At 34.0% G+C, this 17,058-nt stretch overlaps 1 protein-coding gene across 1 annotated transcript; it reads right to left on the reverse strand.

Annotated features, from left to right (window-relative positions):
• Positions 1 to 251: 251 nt before the first annotated feature.
• On the reverse strand, positions 252 to 12,031 carry LOC127860334 (protein C-ets-1-like; the record flags this gene model as incomplete). Its single annotated transcript, XM_052398342.1, is given in 7 exon segments — positions 252 to 5,382; positions 5,801 to 6,097; positions 6,646 to 6,828; positions 8,497 to 8,571; positions 9,048 to 9,155; positions 9,782 to 9,982; positions 11,906 to 12,031. Coding segments are annotated over 7 exon segments (1,334 nt in total), but the record flags the coding sequence as incomplete, so codon positions are not given.
• Between the last annotated feature and the right edge of the window lie 5,027 nt (positions 12,032 to 17,058).

The raw sequence follows: 17,058 nt of genomic DNA on the forward strand, positions 1-17,058 counted from the left end.
TCACTTTGAGGAAGCAGTGAATCTAGATCTGTTACATTATTTAACATCTAGGAAGCAGTGAATCTAGCTAGATCTTCAACACAATGTCGATTGAGAACGGTGGGATTGGGGACACATGTTATGAACAGAAATGCGGTCTCTATATGATGATAATTGGCAGCGTAATTTGTAAATTGCCTGATATTTTTGGTGCATATGTACATACAAATGGACGGACAAGTAAAAGAAAACCAAAGCTAACAAACAACAAGTTTCTCAGAGTTTTATATATTTTATTTGACATATTTCTGTCACATATATTTCTATAGTCTAAATCTTATATAGTAGAAATCAACTGTGTGAGTAACATCAGAAAAACAAAATACTGATTTATAAACATTGAAAAAATGTTAGCTTTCAGTTGTCAGTCATATACATCCATGGGGCAAATAAACAACGATGTTTTGTGTAGAACAATAAACAATACTGAATCAAGATGATAAAAAATGCTTGACTATGAATCCAAGTGCAAATCCAAACAAATGATAAAAACAAATGAGAACCTGTTTGGGAAAACGAGGCTTAATGTGTGTTAAATGTAGTCCCAGATGGCTTAATGTGTGTTATATGTAGTCCCAGATGGCTTAATGTGTGTTAAATGTAGTCCCAGATGGCTTAATGTGTGTTAAATGTAGTCCCAGATGGCTTAATGTGTGTTAAATGTAGTCCCAGGAGGCTTAATGTGTGTTAAATGTAGTCCCAGATGGCTTAATGTGTGTTAAATGTAGTCCCATATGGCTTAATGTGTGTTATATGTAGTCCCAGATGGCTTAATGTGTGTTAAATGTAGTCCCATATGGCTTAATGTGTGTTAAATGTAGTCCCAGATGGCTTAATGTGTGTTAAATGTAGTCCCAGATGGCTTAATGTGTGTTAAATGTAGTCCCAGATGGCTTAATGTGTGTTATATGTAGTCCCAGATGGCTTAATGTGTGTTAAATGTAGTCCCAGGACGAGGCTTAATGTGTGTTATGTGTAGTCCCAGATGGCTTAATGTGTGTTAAATGTAGTCCCAGATTAGCCTTAAGAGTAAGCACAGGCTTATCAGGGACCAGGGACGAAACTTTCTGCTTCCATGATATTTTTGTTTAAATGAAGTATGTTTTTAGCAAAATATCCATTCTAGGCAAAAAGTGTCATCCCTGATTTGTCTGTGCATACTTCACAGGCTAATCTGGGACGACTCTTGAAGCACATGCATTTAGCCCTGTTTTCCAAGATCATGGCTCAATAGTGATACTTTAGGATATAATACAAGATACGTGGTGTACCATGTGAAGCGAATTTTAATACATGTAATTAAACATGTGACACTTGTGTGAAAAACTGCACAACTTTCAAACAATTAAAGTCATACATTTCCCAAAATTAAAATAATTTGTCAAAACAAGGAGAACAAAATGTCAAATCAGTCATCAATTAACACTAACAGGAATATTAGGTCAGAAACTTTTTTTGTGGGTATGTTTAAAAATGTAACATTTAAAAGCATACACATACATTTTCAAAATAGAATTCTGCTGAATTAGAATTCAAAGATATACTTTTTACAATCTAAAGTTTCTGTCTAAGCTGAATATATTTGATTATTATCTATATACTTTGTCTTTTGATACAGCGAACATTTTATCAATAAAATATACTATAATAATCTTCTCCATACAAAATGTACTCAATAATCAATAATGTCTTATAAAGCAATTTAAATATACTTGTTTGCTTTAAATATAGTATTTTCGTTTTTTATTGGAAAAAAGGATCTTAAAAAAGACTGATTATTTTTCAATTATTCTTTTATATTAATGAAAAAAGGTAATAAAACATTTGCTAGTACCTAAAACGATCCGACTAGATTTTTGTTACCATTTTCAGTACGGAAAAAATAAACACAAATGTATGTAAAAATGTTGTTAAAAACACATATAAATGAACACATATTGGAACACATATTAACATTTAACTTGAAAACAAACAAATAGGTCAAATAACAATGCTCTGTATAGATGCATGAAATGAACACACATTATGAGTGACTTTTTCTTCTGTTTACATATAACAAAAAATAATAAAAATATATCAACAAAACTCAAAATTATAAAGATTGTATCAAATAAACGAACACATGGTTATATGAGATTGCATATATAAATGGTTGATGGAAGATTTTATAAAGAAAAGAACAGAGAACAGAAAAAATATTATAAAAATGAGTTGAAAATATAAAAATTGTGTTAAATGTTTTTGATCTTTGGTTTGGGCACTTTCTCTAGGAGTTCTGTCATTTATTGTAATAATCTTACTTAACGCTGGATCAACAAATTGCTTCTTTTAAGCCATTGAAAAATCTACACAAGTTGACTTCCAGTGATCTAAATTCAGTGAACAGATATTCAATATCAAACTGACAGAAAATTTAACAAATCCAAATAACAGAAAAATCAACATGTGTTTAGCCCATAGAGGTTAAACCTAACATTTGTTATTTCTGAATGACCTCAAACCATGCAACATCAGGTGAAAACATGCTGAGTAAGCTGAGATTATTACTTTGTCATTATTTAATGTTTTTTCAAAATGCTAAACTTATAGTTTCTCCTGTTGATTGTAAAGACAAAGACTTAAAATTCCCTGAAATTGCTATAAATACATCTAATTAGGCTCTAATGGAAATGACTAATAAGGCCCTAATGGAAAAGACTGAGAAAAAAAATGCATTGTTTACAATAAAATACTTTGGTCTAATATGGCATGTGATCTGTCATCATTTCAATGAACGAAACAATTTTTGTTACATTTTCTGGTAATGACGTCTTAACATGAAAAAGGGTTGAAAAAAAACATTGTTCACACAATTATACCCGGTAAGATTTACACCACCACCATTCACATACTATATTTGTTTTGTTCTTTTTACCTCTGAAACTGAGTGACATGCACAATTTTCTATATTAAGCCATCAAATATCACCGGTAATAAGTTGCGAGACATATTAGTCTGTGCATAGCTCACTCATGATTATGAAAGGCACATTCACAACAATGGCTTTAGTTTTTATTTATAAAATGAATAAAAAGTAACAAAATAAAGGCGTTACATTTATTTCACTTTTTCTCGAATGCGAACTCCCTGTAAAAATAGTTTTAGGAAAGGTGTACCTATTCTTAGTTGAAGGTAGGTTCAACTATTCCTATGTGTAGGAAACGTGTAACTATCTTTAAGTAAATTCAATACATTCCAAACTTGTACAGTTTCCACTTATCATAGGCAAGTTCCAATAAATCATATAAATAAAATAAATACTCAAGTTGCTTTATTAAAATATTTTTAATGTCTAATGTAAGTGTGATGGTAAAAGAGCATTTAAGTTTTTGCAATAATTAAATTTCTATTTACATAATATACAAGCCTTTTCACAAACACAATAAATTACAGACATTTTAATTAACCTCTAACAAAGCACTAAAATATTTATTCCTTGATCTGGCATAATCCAATTAAGTCCCAGTAAATAAAAATGTAAACATTATAATGTACACATATGAAATGAAAAATCAAACAAAAAAACAACAAACATTTGATGAACACATTTCCAGTCAGAGTATTAACTCTAAGAGCACTTATTGAACACAAAGGCACATTCACATTAAATCCAAAGGGAAACAATACAGATTTTTCATCCATAATGGCATAACTTTATAAAAACGGGCAACATGAAATGCGCATTCAAAAGGCACACATATTTTTTTTTTGGAAAACATTTTATATTCCACACTTACTGAAACCAATCATTCCCTTCATAAAACAAACTGTACTGGCACTACAAGATGCCAGGCTGTTTATACCACCATTAGCTGTCCGTCATTGTTATGTGGTATTTCCTGATGAATTTGAAATGAACAGTGCATCCTGTTTCATTTCCTTTGGCATTGACAAACATACCGAAATAGGCAAAATACCAAATTAGGACTATATTCAAGGTTTCACACAAAAGATTTCAAAACAATTGAGAGGACATATAACCAGAACAACATATCTTTTTGTCATGATATTTGACTACCAAGATTCAGTAGGCTAACAACAATCAACATACCGTATGTGATTCCATACGTATACAACTTCTGAAAATTGTACAGCAGTCAACCTTCACTCAAGTCCGCTTTCGTATCAAACAAGATTTACAATTAAGTGGGACAAAAGCCCTTGGTTGCTCACCTGAGAAATAAAAGAGCAAAACTGTTGTAAGCCATGTTTTTGAACGGACCAAAACCATTTTGGAACTGGACAAAGATATCATTACAAAAAATGTTCTTAACTAGTTTCATGAGGATTGGTAAAAAAAAATGACTTCTACATTGTTAACAAGCTTTTCATTTTTTTATTTTGACCAAGTACCTAGTTTTTTGCATCACAACCCGATTTCAAACTCAGTTGAAATATCATTGGGATAAATGTTCAGACTAAATTTAATGAATGAGTACTGAACGTTGCCTCTATAGTGTTCACAAGTTAAATGTTGACGAAACACAACGGATGAACGTCATACACTGACAAAAAGCCATCACAAAATCTAACATTAGCATGCTATGCTCAGGTGAGCTAAAAAAAATAGTACAAAAATAGTATATATTGTTCATATAATACAATCAGAGTATCACATTTATATTTTTTTCTTGCTACGTTTGTAGCTAAAACTGTACATGTGTTTTCGCCATAGAGCCTTTCGTTTGCGCAAAGAACGTATGATCTCTAAGTTCTTCACAGATGTCTCTTTGCTCTAAACAGCGTCTACTGATTCTCATCAGATTTGCCATCAGTGTTACTGAGAAGCTTGCAAGACTCATCGATCAGCACACATGCTCAAGAAACATGCCCAAACACGACATGCTGTCTGCTCATAAGCATTCTCAAGATTACGTGCATGATCAAACACCACCTCTTCAATAAACCGTCTATTTATAGAAACACCGGCCCCGCCAATCAAGCGTCTTGATGACCCCGATCACTCGTCTTCCTTGTCCTTCTGGGGCTTGATATCACACGCCTCCCACAATTCCTCGGGCGTGTAACCTAGCAGGCTCTGGAGATCACAAACAAATCTGTACACATACCGCTTCCCGGCCGTCTTGTGAATTATATTTTTATCATAATAGTACCTTAGACCGCGGCTCAGTTTCTCATAGTTCATTTTGGGTTTGTTTTTTCTGATGCCCCAGCGCCGTGCCACCTCATCTGGGTCTGAGAGCTTGAATTCCCAGCCGTCCCCTGTCCAGCTGATGAAGTGTTGGCACGTCTTGTCTGTGAGCTGTTCGAGCAGGAACTGCCATAACTGAATGGGTCCGCTGCCTGCAACAGAGACATAGCAAGGCATGAGACAAACGGTCATATTAACCCATTAATGCCTAGTGGACTCTCCCATCCTTCTAAATTGGATCATTTTATTTCCTAAATTAGGGATGTCTAGTATATTTATTTCTATATTTAGAATATTTCTTACAGAAATTCCTTTAAGCAAAAAGCGCAGACTCTGATGAGATGCCGCATTATGCGGTGACTCATCTGGGTCTACGCTGTTTGCCAAGGCCTTTTTTCTAGACGCTAGGCATAAATGGGTTAATCTCAGCAACCACCAAGTCTTCACACAAGAAAACAAAAATGTATCCATGCATCATGAATGCAAGGTCACATTTTTATGAGGACAAGATAAAACTAGAAAAAAAGACCATTAAGTTTTAAAGAAATACTAATGAGACATTAGACATACCCGAATAGCCTGCCAGAGCTGCAGCCTGAATCATGGGCTTCCCCTCGCCCTGCAGTCCCATGTCCCCTAGACCCTGCAGGGGGTGGTAGGGCAGGCGGGGCATCCCTGGGGTTCTGAGATCAGTGGGTAGGGACCAACCAGGGGTCATGTCACCATGGCAACCTGGATAGTCCCCCTGTGACCAGGGCAGCTCAGCCTTCACGCTGGGCACCATCTGGGGCGGGTACTGGGGCTGGGGGTCAAAGTAGCCGTCCATGAGAGGGTTGGGGTGTGCGTCTGGTGGCATGTACTGCTGACCTGTGAACATGGACAGCAATTATACATCTGGTGATACGATGTCATGTGATGTGAAAAAAGACACATTTTAATAATGAAAAATTAATTCAATTTTTTAGATTCATTTATTTACAAAGGAAAAACAGGAAAAGAGAGATGATCTTTGTGTTTGCACAAGTGATCTGTTGTCTCTATTTCCAGTGATCATATAATGCGTTATTGCACAAAAAATAAATAGCTATCCTCTTATTATAACTTTGATTTTTCTGAATAAACAACATGATTTTTCATTTTAGTTTAAATCTTTTCACCTTGATTGCATCAAAAATGAAAGGCTTATTGAGGCAATCTTGAGCCCATTTCCTGGTTAGAACCTGTTCTTGGTGTGTATTTGTGAGAAATCAAGAAAATCTGGGAATCGAACCCGTGATCTGATTGCTTACACCTCCAAAACCATGTCATCATTCTCACTAAATCACCACTTAATCATCACTGTAAAGTATTAACTAACAAAGTTTCTTAACAAGGCATGATGTATGTTAATATTTAAACTTGGAGACGGTACATACCTCTGCACATGTTCTTCATCGGTTGTGGCCGGTACTTCTGCTCAGGAAGCATGGAGTAGAAGTCAGTGGGACTCTGGTCTCCATAGCCGCCCTGTTGTACGTCCTCCAGACTGTGGTACTTTTCCTCGTACGTTGGGGACAGGTCGTTGAGGGCCTGTAGGGAGTCAGACATCTGGAACTGACCTGCAGACAACAACACAACATTTTTAGCTACAAACTTTCTAAATTAACCCATTTATGCCTAGTGCACTCTCCCATCCTTCTAAATTGGATCAATTTATCTCCAAAATTAGGGATGTCTAGAATATTTATTTCTATATTTAAAATATTTCTTACAAAAATTCCTTTAAGCAAACAGCGCAGACCCTGATGAGACGCCGCATCATGCAGCTTCTCATCTGGGTCTTCGCTGTTTGCCAAGGCCTTTTTTCTAGACGCTAGGTAAATGGATTAATTAAAAATTATTTTTTGTTTTTCACATTTGTCATCAAGTGAATTATTAAGTTTTTTATTTATTATTAGCTTGAAAAAGAATGTTCTTATTCGTTACTACATGCAGTTGTTATCTTTTGTTAGTCTTTTTTTTTATTTATTTTTATATTTTTAATATTAGTTATTTACAAATAAAGTTGTTTTTGTTTAAATAATTATTATAAATTTAAAAACATTTGTTGTTTTTTGTGTTCTTTATTCAGATAAAAATTCTAGGAACATTTAATTATTAAGTTGTTTCTATTTGCTTTATTTATTTAAAATCACTATTTTTGCATTTGCTCTTGTGATTTGTTTTATTTTTGCTGTTGTGAAGTCCGCATGAACCCTCGTAATTTCAGCATTTTGTTTAACTTTATTCTATTTCATCTTATAATGTCCTCAAAAACATTCAGTTTTTGACCTAAGAGAAAACCAAGTTGACCAAAAAGATTGATAGCAATATAAGAATAAACAAGAGATGTGTTTGTCAGAAACACAATGCCCCCTATTGCGCTGCTTTGAAGCCATATATTTAACCTTTGATCTTGAAAGATGACCTTGACCTTTCACCACTCAAAATGTGCAGCTCCATAAGATACACATGCATGCCAAGTATCAAGTTGCTATCTTCAATATTGCAAAAGTTATGACCAAGGTTAAAGGTTTGGGACAGAATGACAGACAGGCCAAAAACAATATACCCCCGATCATTCGATCCGGGGGGAATAAAAAATATATGACGTCTTAAAATACAGTCAGTTTCTGACCCAAGAAGAACAAAGTCAACACACACAAAAAGATTCGCCCGAAAAAAGGAGGACAGAAATGCATGATCTGTCAAATTTCATATGTTAACATTTTAAGTCCTTCAAACCCCATCAGTATGTCATCTTAGCAGCAACTATGTTTTATAATTTAAGTAACCTCAGTCTACCAGAGGAAATGGAATAATCTTATCTGATTTAAGATGTTACGCTTTTTTTACAGTCAGGAGATTATATTTCGTTTCTTAAAAGAACGGAAATTCATATACATATACATGATTACAAATTAACATAAGTTTCTTAAAAACATGTCGTATTTCAGAAATCTGAATAATTTATGCTTTTATAATTATGCAAAAATATGGCCATGGGCATAAAAATTAATCTGGAACAATCGTATGTTTTTTTTGGGAAAAGTGTACATGTATCATGGAATAAGAACAACCATATACACAAATCTGTGCTGTCAGCATTTCGAGTCATAATTTATAGAATTGTTAAACTTTCTGGTTTTTTAACATCTTCACTGATCTGCCAAGTCCGAAAAAAAATAAAGTTAAGTCTTTTTAACATCCAATAAAGGAAAGAAAACGCAAGCACTTCCGTTACTCACATTTGTTGTCTAAGAAAGGGACCTGTGGAGTGTTTTGTACAGGCGGAGAGAGCTGCTCCGGGGAACTTGTGTAACCTATAGGATAAAAAACACTTATTATTACACTATCTAAATCTTATACTGAAGGCAGAAATTATTTGTAAGGTATATGAAAACATGCAACTATGCATGAGCAAGCAGGCATACAAATGGAACGTAAATCAACCGATAAATAACTACATAGATACAACTATTATGCATTCAATGTATATTTCATGGAATAATTCCCAATTGTCTAACAATAATTCTTACAATGTTTACAAAAAAAATTGTTAAGGACACAAGCAGTCAATAATTTGTATTTCTTGAATTTAAAACAAATGAAATAGCAGTAAATATTAATATTTAAATTCAGAGTACTTCATTTTATTTATTTTTTTCATCTTTAACTTGAATTGATTTCAATTGAAAGGTGTTTGATAAGTATTATTAGTAACTTAGAAATAGCTAGAATCAGAACCTAAGTACAAAATGAATTACTTTCATGTACAAGCAAGATCCTGACTAAATACCTTGGTTAAATACGTGTGGGTCATCGTGACAACTAAACTCCGGCATGCAAACAGGCTCGCTATATGTGGGTGGGACATTACACAGAGAACTTCGCTCTTGCAGCATGTCTACAAACAACAGCAAACAACAGACATACATGAGACTGTGTTAACAAACAAGAGACGTACATGAAACTGTGTCAACAAACAACAGACATACATGAAACTGTGTCAATAAACAACAGACATACATGAGACTGTGTCAACAAACACCATACATGAAACTGTGTCTAAGAATAACAAACATACAAGTGACTTTCTTAACTAGAACTGATTACACGTGTCGACATTAGTAGGACATTAGTAATAATTGCAATATCATTGATGACGCAACATAATGTAGCAGATTATGCCAGAACCATGATGTTATCAATATTAGTTTTCTGGATAATTAATTTATACAATTGATTATAGCATAAATTTAGAACAAATATACAATAATATTTATATTTATTATAATTAAAATATAGTACTAAAAAATCTACAATTTTGGTTTTGTCCATTACCCTACTAAAATTAAAATCATTTTGTTATTTTAAACAAACATCTATAGATAACATACAACAAGTTCTTAAACAAAACTCCAAAACACTTAGTAACGTCGCCTCTGATCTAGACACAGTTGCCAAAACATCAACAATTCAAAAACAACCAATGCAACAAAAACATTGATGCCAATAGCATCAGCCTCTCACCTTTCTGCAATATGTCGAGGTGCTCCCAAAGTATGTCGCCCATAAATGGGGGGGCGAGTTTCAGAAACTTTTCCTTCTCCATCTTGCAGAGTTCGCGTCCGCGCATCGCAAAGTTCCCGACGTTGACTCCTTCCAGAGTGAACTCCTGTATGGCCCAGTGAAGCCACTGGGAGACCTGTGTCTCGTCCCAATGCATCGGGTCTGTGTGAGACAGAGAGAAGATGAGCAGTGTGAGGAGCAAGGAAAAATAAATGCAGCATCACTCTGAGAAAACATGGATATATTTATTTGCGTAAAGGTTCATCCTAGATAAGCCTAAGCAGTCTGCCCATGCTAATCAGGGATGACACTTTCCACCTTAAATGGTTTTTTGCAAAAAGAGACTTCCTTTTTAAAAATTCATAAAAGTGGAACACATATGTGTTTAACCCTGTTTTCCCAAAACGAGGCATAATTATTTTTTCATATTATCCAGTTTCTTGTATTTTATTCTTACATGAAACTTGACTTCTTTAAAGAAGGTGTATTGTAATGTCTAAAGTTTGAAATCCTTTATTGTTCTGAATAAAAGATCCAATGTGTTCTGTTAACTGTTTTACAATTTATCAATGATTTTTATATCTACTTTGCAAAATTTACAAATAAATCTGCACATAATATATTATTCACCTGTTGAAATAAATTTACAAAATAATAAAATCAATTTATTTTCATACTTTCAAACAATTAATGCGTAAAAAAGCACAAAGTGTCACACTATATTTATCTAAATCATCCAATATGGGTTCCACTTAATTACATAATAATAACGAAGTGACACAAGTTGAAAATATATCCGTGAGCACTTCATCATGACATCATTTGGATAATATGGTAGCATATTTGTGGCAAAAAAATTATCATAAAAAAAAACCCAACAAAGCCTATTTATCCAATTCAAGCAAGCATTAATATTAATATTAAAATGCTATTCTCCATGGATTCCACAATGCTCATTTATCAGGATTAATGATTCACAGAGGAGTTTTTGTCAATATTCTCGAATTCCTTGTGGAAAACTTCAACTTTACAAACCAGGTTATAATACACTGCGCAATTGAGCCAAACCACAAGATTTCTATTTAATCTTCGTAAAATATTATTATCCCGTCATTATTTCATAATCAGTGGTAGCTATTTTCCTTCAAACCAATCACGCCTTAATTGGAGGTATCAGGTGAACACAAATTAATCACGACCATCAGTGTGGAATCATGGCGGAGCATCAATGGTGTAACAATGTAGCCAACACTCTCAAAGGGAATCTATAACCACTATATAGCATTTTAACAAAGACTCCAAATGCTATAATACCTCTTTACAAAGTCTTCTCTATTTCCAATCAAGAGAATTCCTTTTTAATTTTATTTTTAATGACCACCGAACCAATCAAAATTGTTGAATGCAATTCGAAAGCCAGATCATAACAGCACAAAAAGCATGTTAACAAATTAATTCTGGTCCCGAGTGGATCATTACTGCCAAAGACCCAAAAGCCAGTTGAAATTTAAACCTACCAATATGAAATGTCCGCATAAATTTTATGATGTCCACTTTTTAGTACCAAGTAACTGTAAACTTGTATCACATTTAAAATGGCATGATTTGCATAAATTCTACATAATTCTATATTCAAGAAACGAGCTATAAAATGTTAGGGAAGATTCGCCTGATATGAGAAATTTGCAACTTTAAATACACTTGATGACAGGTCTATAATTGTAGGGCTCTCCTCTCATATCTACTGTGGGATGCTCTCATGTCCAGTTTATAATAAGCTGCCATTATCAAGGGCAGCAAACATTAACAAGAAGGTTAACATCGGGCTAGAGTCACACATGTTACTTATGAAACCAATTACTGGACCCCTTCACACATTGTGTGAGACAAATGTACACAAGCTGGGAACTGACCAGCAAACTTGGTGCTGTGTTTAAAGTGATGAAAAACATTTCAGTAAGACTCTGGGAAAAGCCTTAAGCTAAATTGAGAATTTTCTGACTATTTTTTTTCCAAGCAAAAGTTAACATGTGAATTGCGCATCTCTTTTATTCAAGAAAATTAAAATTTGAATTTCTCGCTTACCTCTCGGAATTCCGAGCCTGTGTTGGTCCTTCTCAAAACTCTTGAAGGACTCGAGGAGGGCCTGTGACATCTTCTGAGTGGTTCCTGGCGTGAGGGGGGGCACCTGTGCTGTGCCAGACGACACATCTATAAATAGAAACAGCAGTGACGCATGAATATCGGCATTGTTATCATTTAACTGTGAGAATAGGCATATGGAGAATAATTTGTTTTGTTGCCTTTCTTTTAGCTTCAGAAGGGGAACTCAACTAGTGTCTCCCTGAAACAAACAGCCTGCAATATTCATCTGAAAAGATCAAAACTACTACAGTAAACTATCACCTAATGTGATGCCTGATGACTGAAGAGAGATTGTTGCAGAATGAGCTACAGTGAAGCATCCTGAAAAAGTTTTGCTTTGATTGTTCGGTCAGATCTAACTAACTATTCTGAAATACAATAAATAATAGCCTAGGAGTGTCCCTACCATTGAATATGATGTCATACAGACTGTACTGGGGCATAGGCAGAGGCACCATGGGCATGAAGGATTTCTGCCACTGCCAGTGGATAACGGCCTCATGGCCCCGCTGACCCCTCCTATTCCTGCCAGCAGTCACACGACATGATGAGCTTGATGGCTCAGTTTTCTGTTTCACGTAGGGTGCTTGAGAATTCTGCTGGTATCCCGAAACAACGGGCATCTGTACTCCACCACTAACACTGGCTGTCCGGGATCCACATTGTCTGGCTAGATGTGACCCGAAACCATGCATGTATAATTCTTCGCTGGGCAGCAGATGCCGTGATACTGGACGTTTACTGGGGTTGGGGTCGAACCAAAAAGTCATCTTCAAAGTCCTCTTCTCGTTTCCTTTTTTCTGCCCGTCTGGGTTTGTTTACTGCTGTCAGAATGTCAGTTTGCTCATCTAGGCTGACTCTCGGGTCACGCTCGATGAAATCCGCGAACATCGGGTCGCACGATAGCTTAGTCTCAGGCTCGAATTCCAGCATGGCCGAAGCTCTCGGTTTCACATAATTTAGTCCATTTGCGAGTCGACATGACGGCATCGCTATAGCAACTGAGCCAGGGACACATGACTTGAACTTTGGAGTAACTGGTTTGCTTGCCCGCAAAAAATCTTCTGAATCATCAAATAGCACCATTTTGAAAGACTGATAAAGCTGACAAAGATATCTCAAATTTGGCACTACTGAATGTTCTGGTGAGGCACATACATTGTATGTAACCTCTTAAGTCTGTAATTTTTACTAGTGTATCAATGATACAAATAACTAAGATAATAGTTTATGCACACATAAATATGTTAACTAGCTTAAATTCATTGGAGGCTTTCACAATACACAATAAATAGAAGTTATTATCAAAAATCTCGAAATCCACACTAATATTTCAATTTCTAATGCACTCTCATCTGCAAATACAGCAATACTGATAAATTTCCCATGGTTGAAACATCCTATATATGGGGTTGATAGAAATTAATCCTAACAGTTGAGAGATATTTGAGTAAGGATTATGACCCCTACAATAGGGGCCAATCAAGGGACAGAAAATGGTGACACCTAAAGAGTTACTGTTCTTGTTTTTCTGTAACACCTAGAGGTGTCTCCATTTAATCAAAGGTTGATTGATAAAACCAACAATGGCACCATGTAATTAGTGGTAATTAACCCCTGGTGATAATCTTGCATTGTCATTAGTCATCAAACAACTTTATGAATAGTGCAGAACAAACTGTGAAGAAGTTTTTTAATTATGTTATTTCAAGTATTAATCAAAACTGTACTTGTGAAATATGAGCACACCTTTAACTATGACAATATCTTTTTTAACAATTCAATATATTTTTATTCACTACAATATTTAAAGAAAATACTGCATCAAAATAAATAATATACTTAATGCAACATACTAAATATTACACATGGATAAGGTTATACAAACTCTTTAAAAAGCTAATATAATTATTTTCTAACAGGTTTAAGCTATATTACATTGTATAGTTGTGCTCTTAATAATTGATTTAATTTTTATATTTAAGTGTATTAAGTTTAAAAGAATTAATTTATAAATTTCACAAAAAATCAAAATGATTTTATTTTTTAACTATTATGGGAATATGGTGAATTTTTTAGTTGCTCAACAATCAAAATGTGTTTAACCCTTTGCATGCTGGGAAATTTGTTGTCTGCTAAAGTTTCGTCTGCTGAAATTCTAAAATTAGCATTTTCTTTGTTTTTTTTTCAAAGATTACCATCAGAATAGCAAACAGTTTGGATCCTGACTGTTTGCAAAGGCCTTGACAATTTGGTTCCAGTACTGAAAGAGTTAAGTAAATAAGTAAAATAACATTATTGCTTCTACACCTTTTTGTGATGTTTATTCTAGGAACAATGTATGTTAGAAGACCAAACCAAGGAGGGGTGAAATTTCATTTTTTTGCATTATTTATGAAGATAGAAGTAGCAGATAAAAAATAATGTATTCTAAATAACCAGTAAACTGAAATACAAGAAAATCTCAACCAAATATTCCAGTTTTATGACGCAGCATTGATATTCTTAAGGTAAACAACTACATAGCCACTCATGGGCTTTCTGCTGCAGATTATTCCAATTGAAAAATCTCATAAAAAAAATATATTCAACATTTATCGACATTTAAAAAATATATTTATGTAAATAAAGCTACAATTTTTTTTTGTCATCTCTCAAAGCAATCTTAAGGCTTTATTTGAAACAAACACTTCTTATATATAACAGGAGATTTGTATCCACGTTGTCAAAAAAATAATATAAAAGCAATTGAACAACAATTTACAAACTCATTAAGAAGTTAAATTCACTTCAGATATTTGAACTGGAAAAAAGCATAACAAAGAAAGCATTTATATAGAATACTCAATTTTTCAATTAAATTAGTACTGTTTCATATGCTTAAACATGTTACATGTTTATAAAATATCTTTCGCTATAATAAGCCAGCAAAAAAAGAATTTTATGGAAAAATAACAACAAAATGGACAAAATAGTGGCTTTTTGAAACATGTTTTTTAAAAAATGGCCTTTTATTTTTTTTTGCGTAAAATATCATTGGTTTACTAATATATTTTCAAGACATTAAATGACCAAGACCCTTATGTAATCTCTTACCTCTAAATTAGTCTTGCATAAACATTGGGATTTAACATTTAATGAACATAAGTAATCACTGACTCTCTCTAATGGGACCTCCATTCATCTGAGTGGAGCATCAATAAACAAACAGCAGTCCAACAAAGAAAGTAAAAATAAGTATCATTGACTATCAATATGAAATGGGATTTAGAGGGCCCATTATTTGCTTTTCTTTATCAATAATGACCATCTTACTGTGGAGCTGTTACATCAACACTCACATATTGTCACATGTGCCAATTTACAAGTACAAATAGCCCCAGTAATCCGCCCTTTAAGCCCATATGGAGCCCTGCCTTGCGATTGTTTAGGATTAGGGTTAGAGGCCAAAGTACCACGAAAGCTTAAGCAGTTATTTGCAGAGATAACACCAATGGTACTGGGGCAGAATTGTCAAGTGTCACTGCAGCTAGGTGGGACTTTCCATTGTATAAAGTCACATAACTGGTGTTGATTCTATCGCTTCTGCCGCTAATAACCCAGGGTGAACCTTAATACTGACATCTTCGCAAGGGGCAGATCTATTCACTGGCTTTCTTCTGTGTTTGGGGAAAGATTTTAGTTTTTTGCTCAGATTCAATGGGTTTTTTGGTCAAATTTGGGGATGAAATTGGGCCCCATTTGCAATCTCAAAAAAATATATATATTTTACAAAATGACTGCCTAAAATTTCCAATTTAATGTCTCCCACAGTTTTTGTTTAATAAATAAAATAAATAATTTTTTTTGTAACATTAAGTTCATTTTCCTATCAGCTCCATAAGTTTAACTTAAGTAAATATAATATTGAACACATCTTTATTCTCATTTTTTTAGGATAAAAAAACACAACAACAATTTTCAAATTTTAGTCATAAAAGGTGATTTTTCCACTCTGAAGGAAGGACCACAGCCCCATTCCTCAAATGGAGAAACAACAAACACTGACACAAATATTGAGAATCATAAGTTGTTCAAATTGTAAAATTCCAGTGCTCTTTTACCTTATTTATAATAAACTAACACTCATCTAAATTTCTTCAAATTCACAAACACACACACACACAATTGATTTGATAACTTTCATAAACATCATCAAGAGAGAGAGAGAAGATGATGTCAATACCTTTTCACCTAAATTAAGCTATTTGTATATCTATTTTTTTAAATATTATTTTAAGACTCCTATCAACAGCTGCTAGCATTTTGTACTTTTACCCTTTCCCCTAAAAGCAACGTTGTAATTAATAAAGATACAAAACTACATGCGCTGTTAATTTTTTAATTGCCTTGTTGAATTCCCTGAACCGGTAACGATAACAGGTAACACTGCAAACAGATCACACACACAATCTGAAGACACCTTAGAAACATCATGTTAAAGCGAAACATTACAAAACAAAACACATTTCTCCACGGCCTGTTCTCCATTATATAACATGCTTATTGTATTTGTGCTTCTGTAAAAATGATGTAAGTTATTTTCGTAAACATGGTGACAAGTGTCGAAAATACATATTGTTCGTTTGACAAAATTTCCTTCAACACTAGTTGAGACTCTTGAGAAATTTAGCAGACCCAGGCAAATAAAGATAACTTTGAAATCAGGTTTTATGAAAATTAAGATATCAATTTAATAAATTTGTTGATAATAATAATGAATAAATAATATATATAGTAGATTGCTTCATATATCAATACTTTATTGATTAATAACAAAGTCTTAACTTTTATATAAAAATGTACAAATATAATTAATCAAATAAAACATGCTTACAACATCATGACATTAATTACTATTTTCAGCCCACAATCAGGAGCCAAATCAAACCTATCCATCCCAATGCTGACTGATGATTGGTCAATCAGCACTGTCTGGATTGCAGTGTATCCTTGTCATCCATGCTGTACCCCACCCATTAGTATAATCTCCCATAAGGCATTATCAACCATTCGTTCAGGGTGACAAAATGTCGGGAAAGTGTTTGAGACAG

Source organism: Dreissena polymorpha, chromosome 15 (genome assembly GCF_020536995.1).
Source record: "Dreissena polymorpha isolate Duluth1 chromosome 15, UMN_Dpol_1.0, whole genome shotgun sequence".
Classification (NCBI taxonomy): Eukaryota; Metazoa; Mollusca; class Bivalvia; order Myida; family Dreissenidae; genus Dreissena; species Dreissena polymorpha.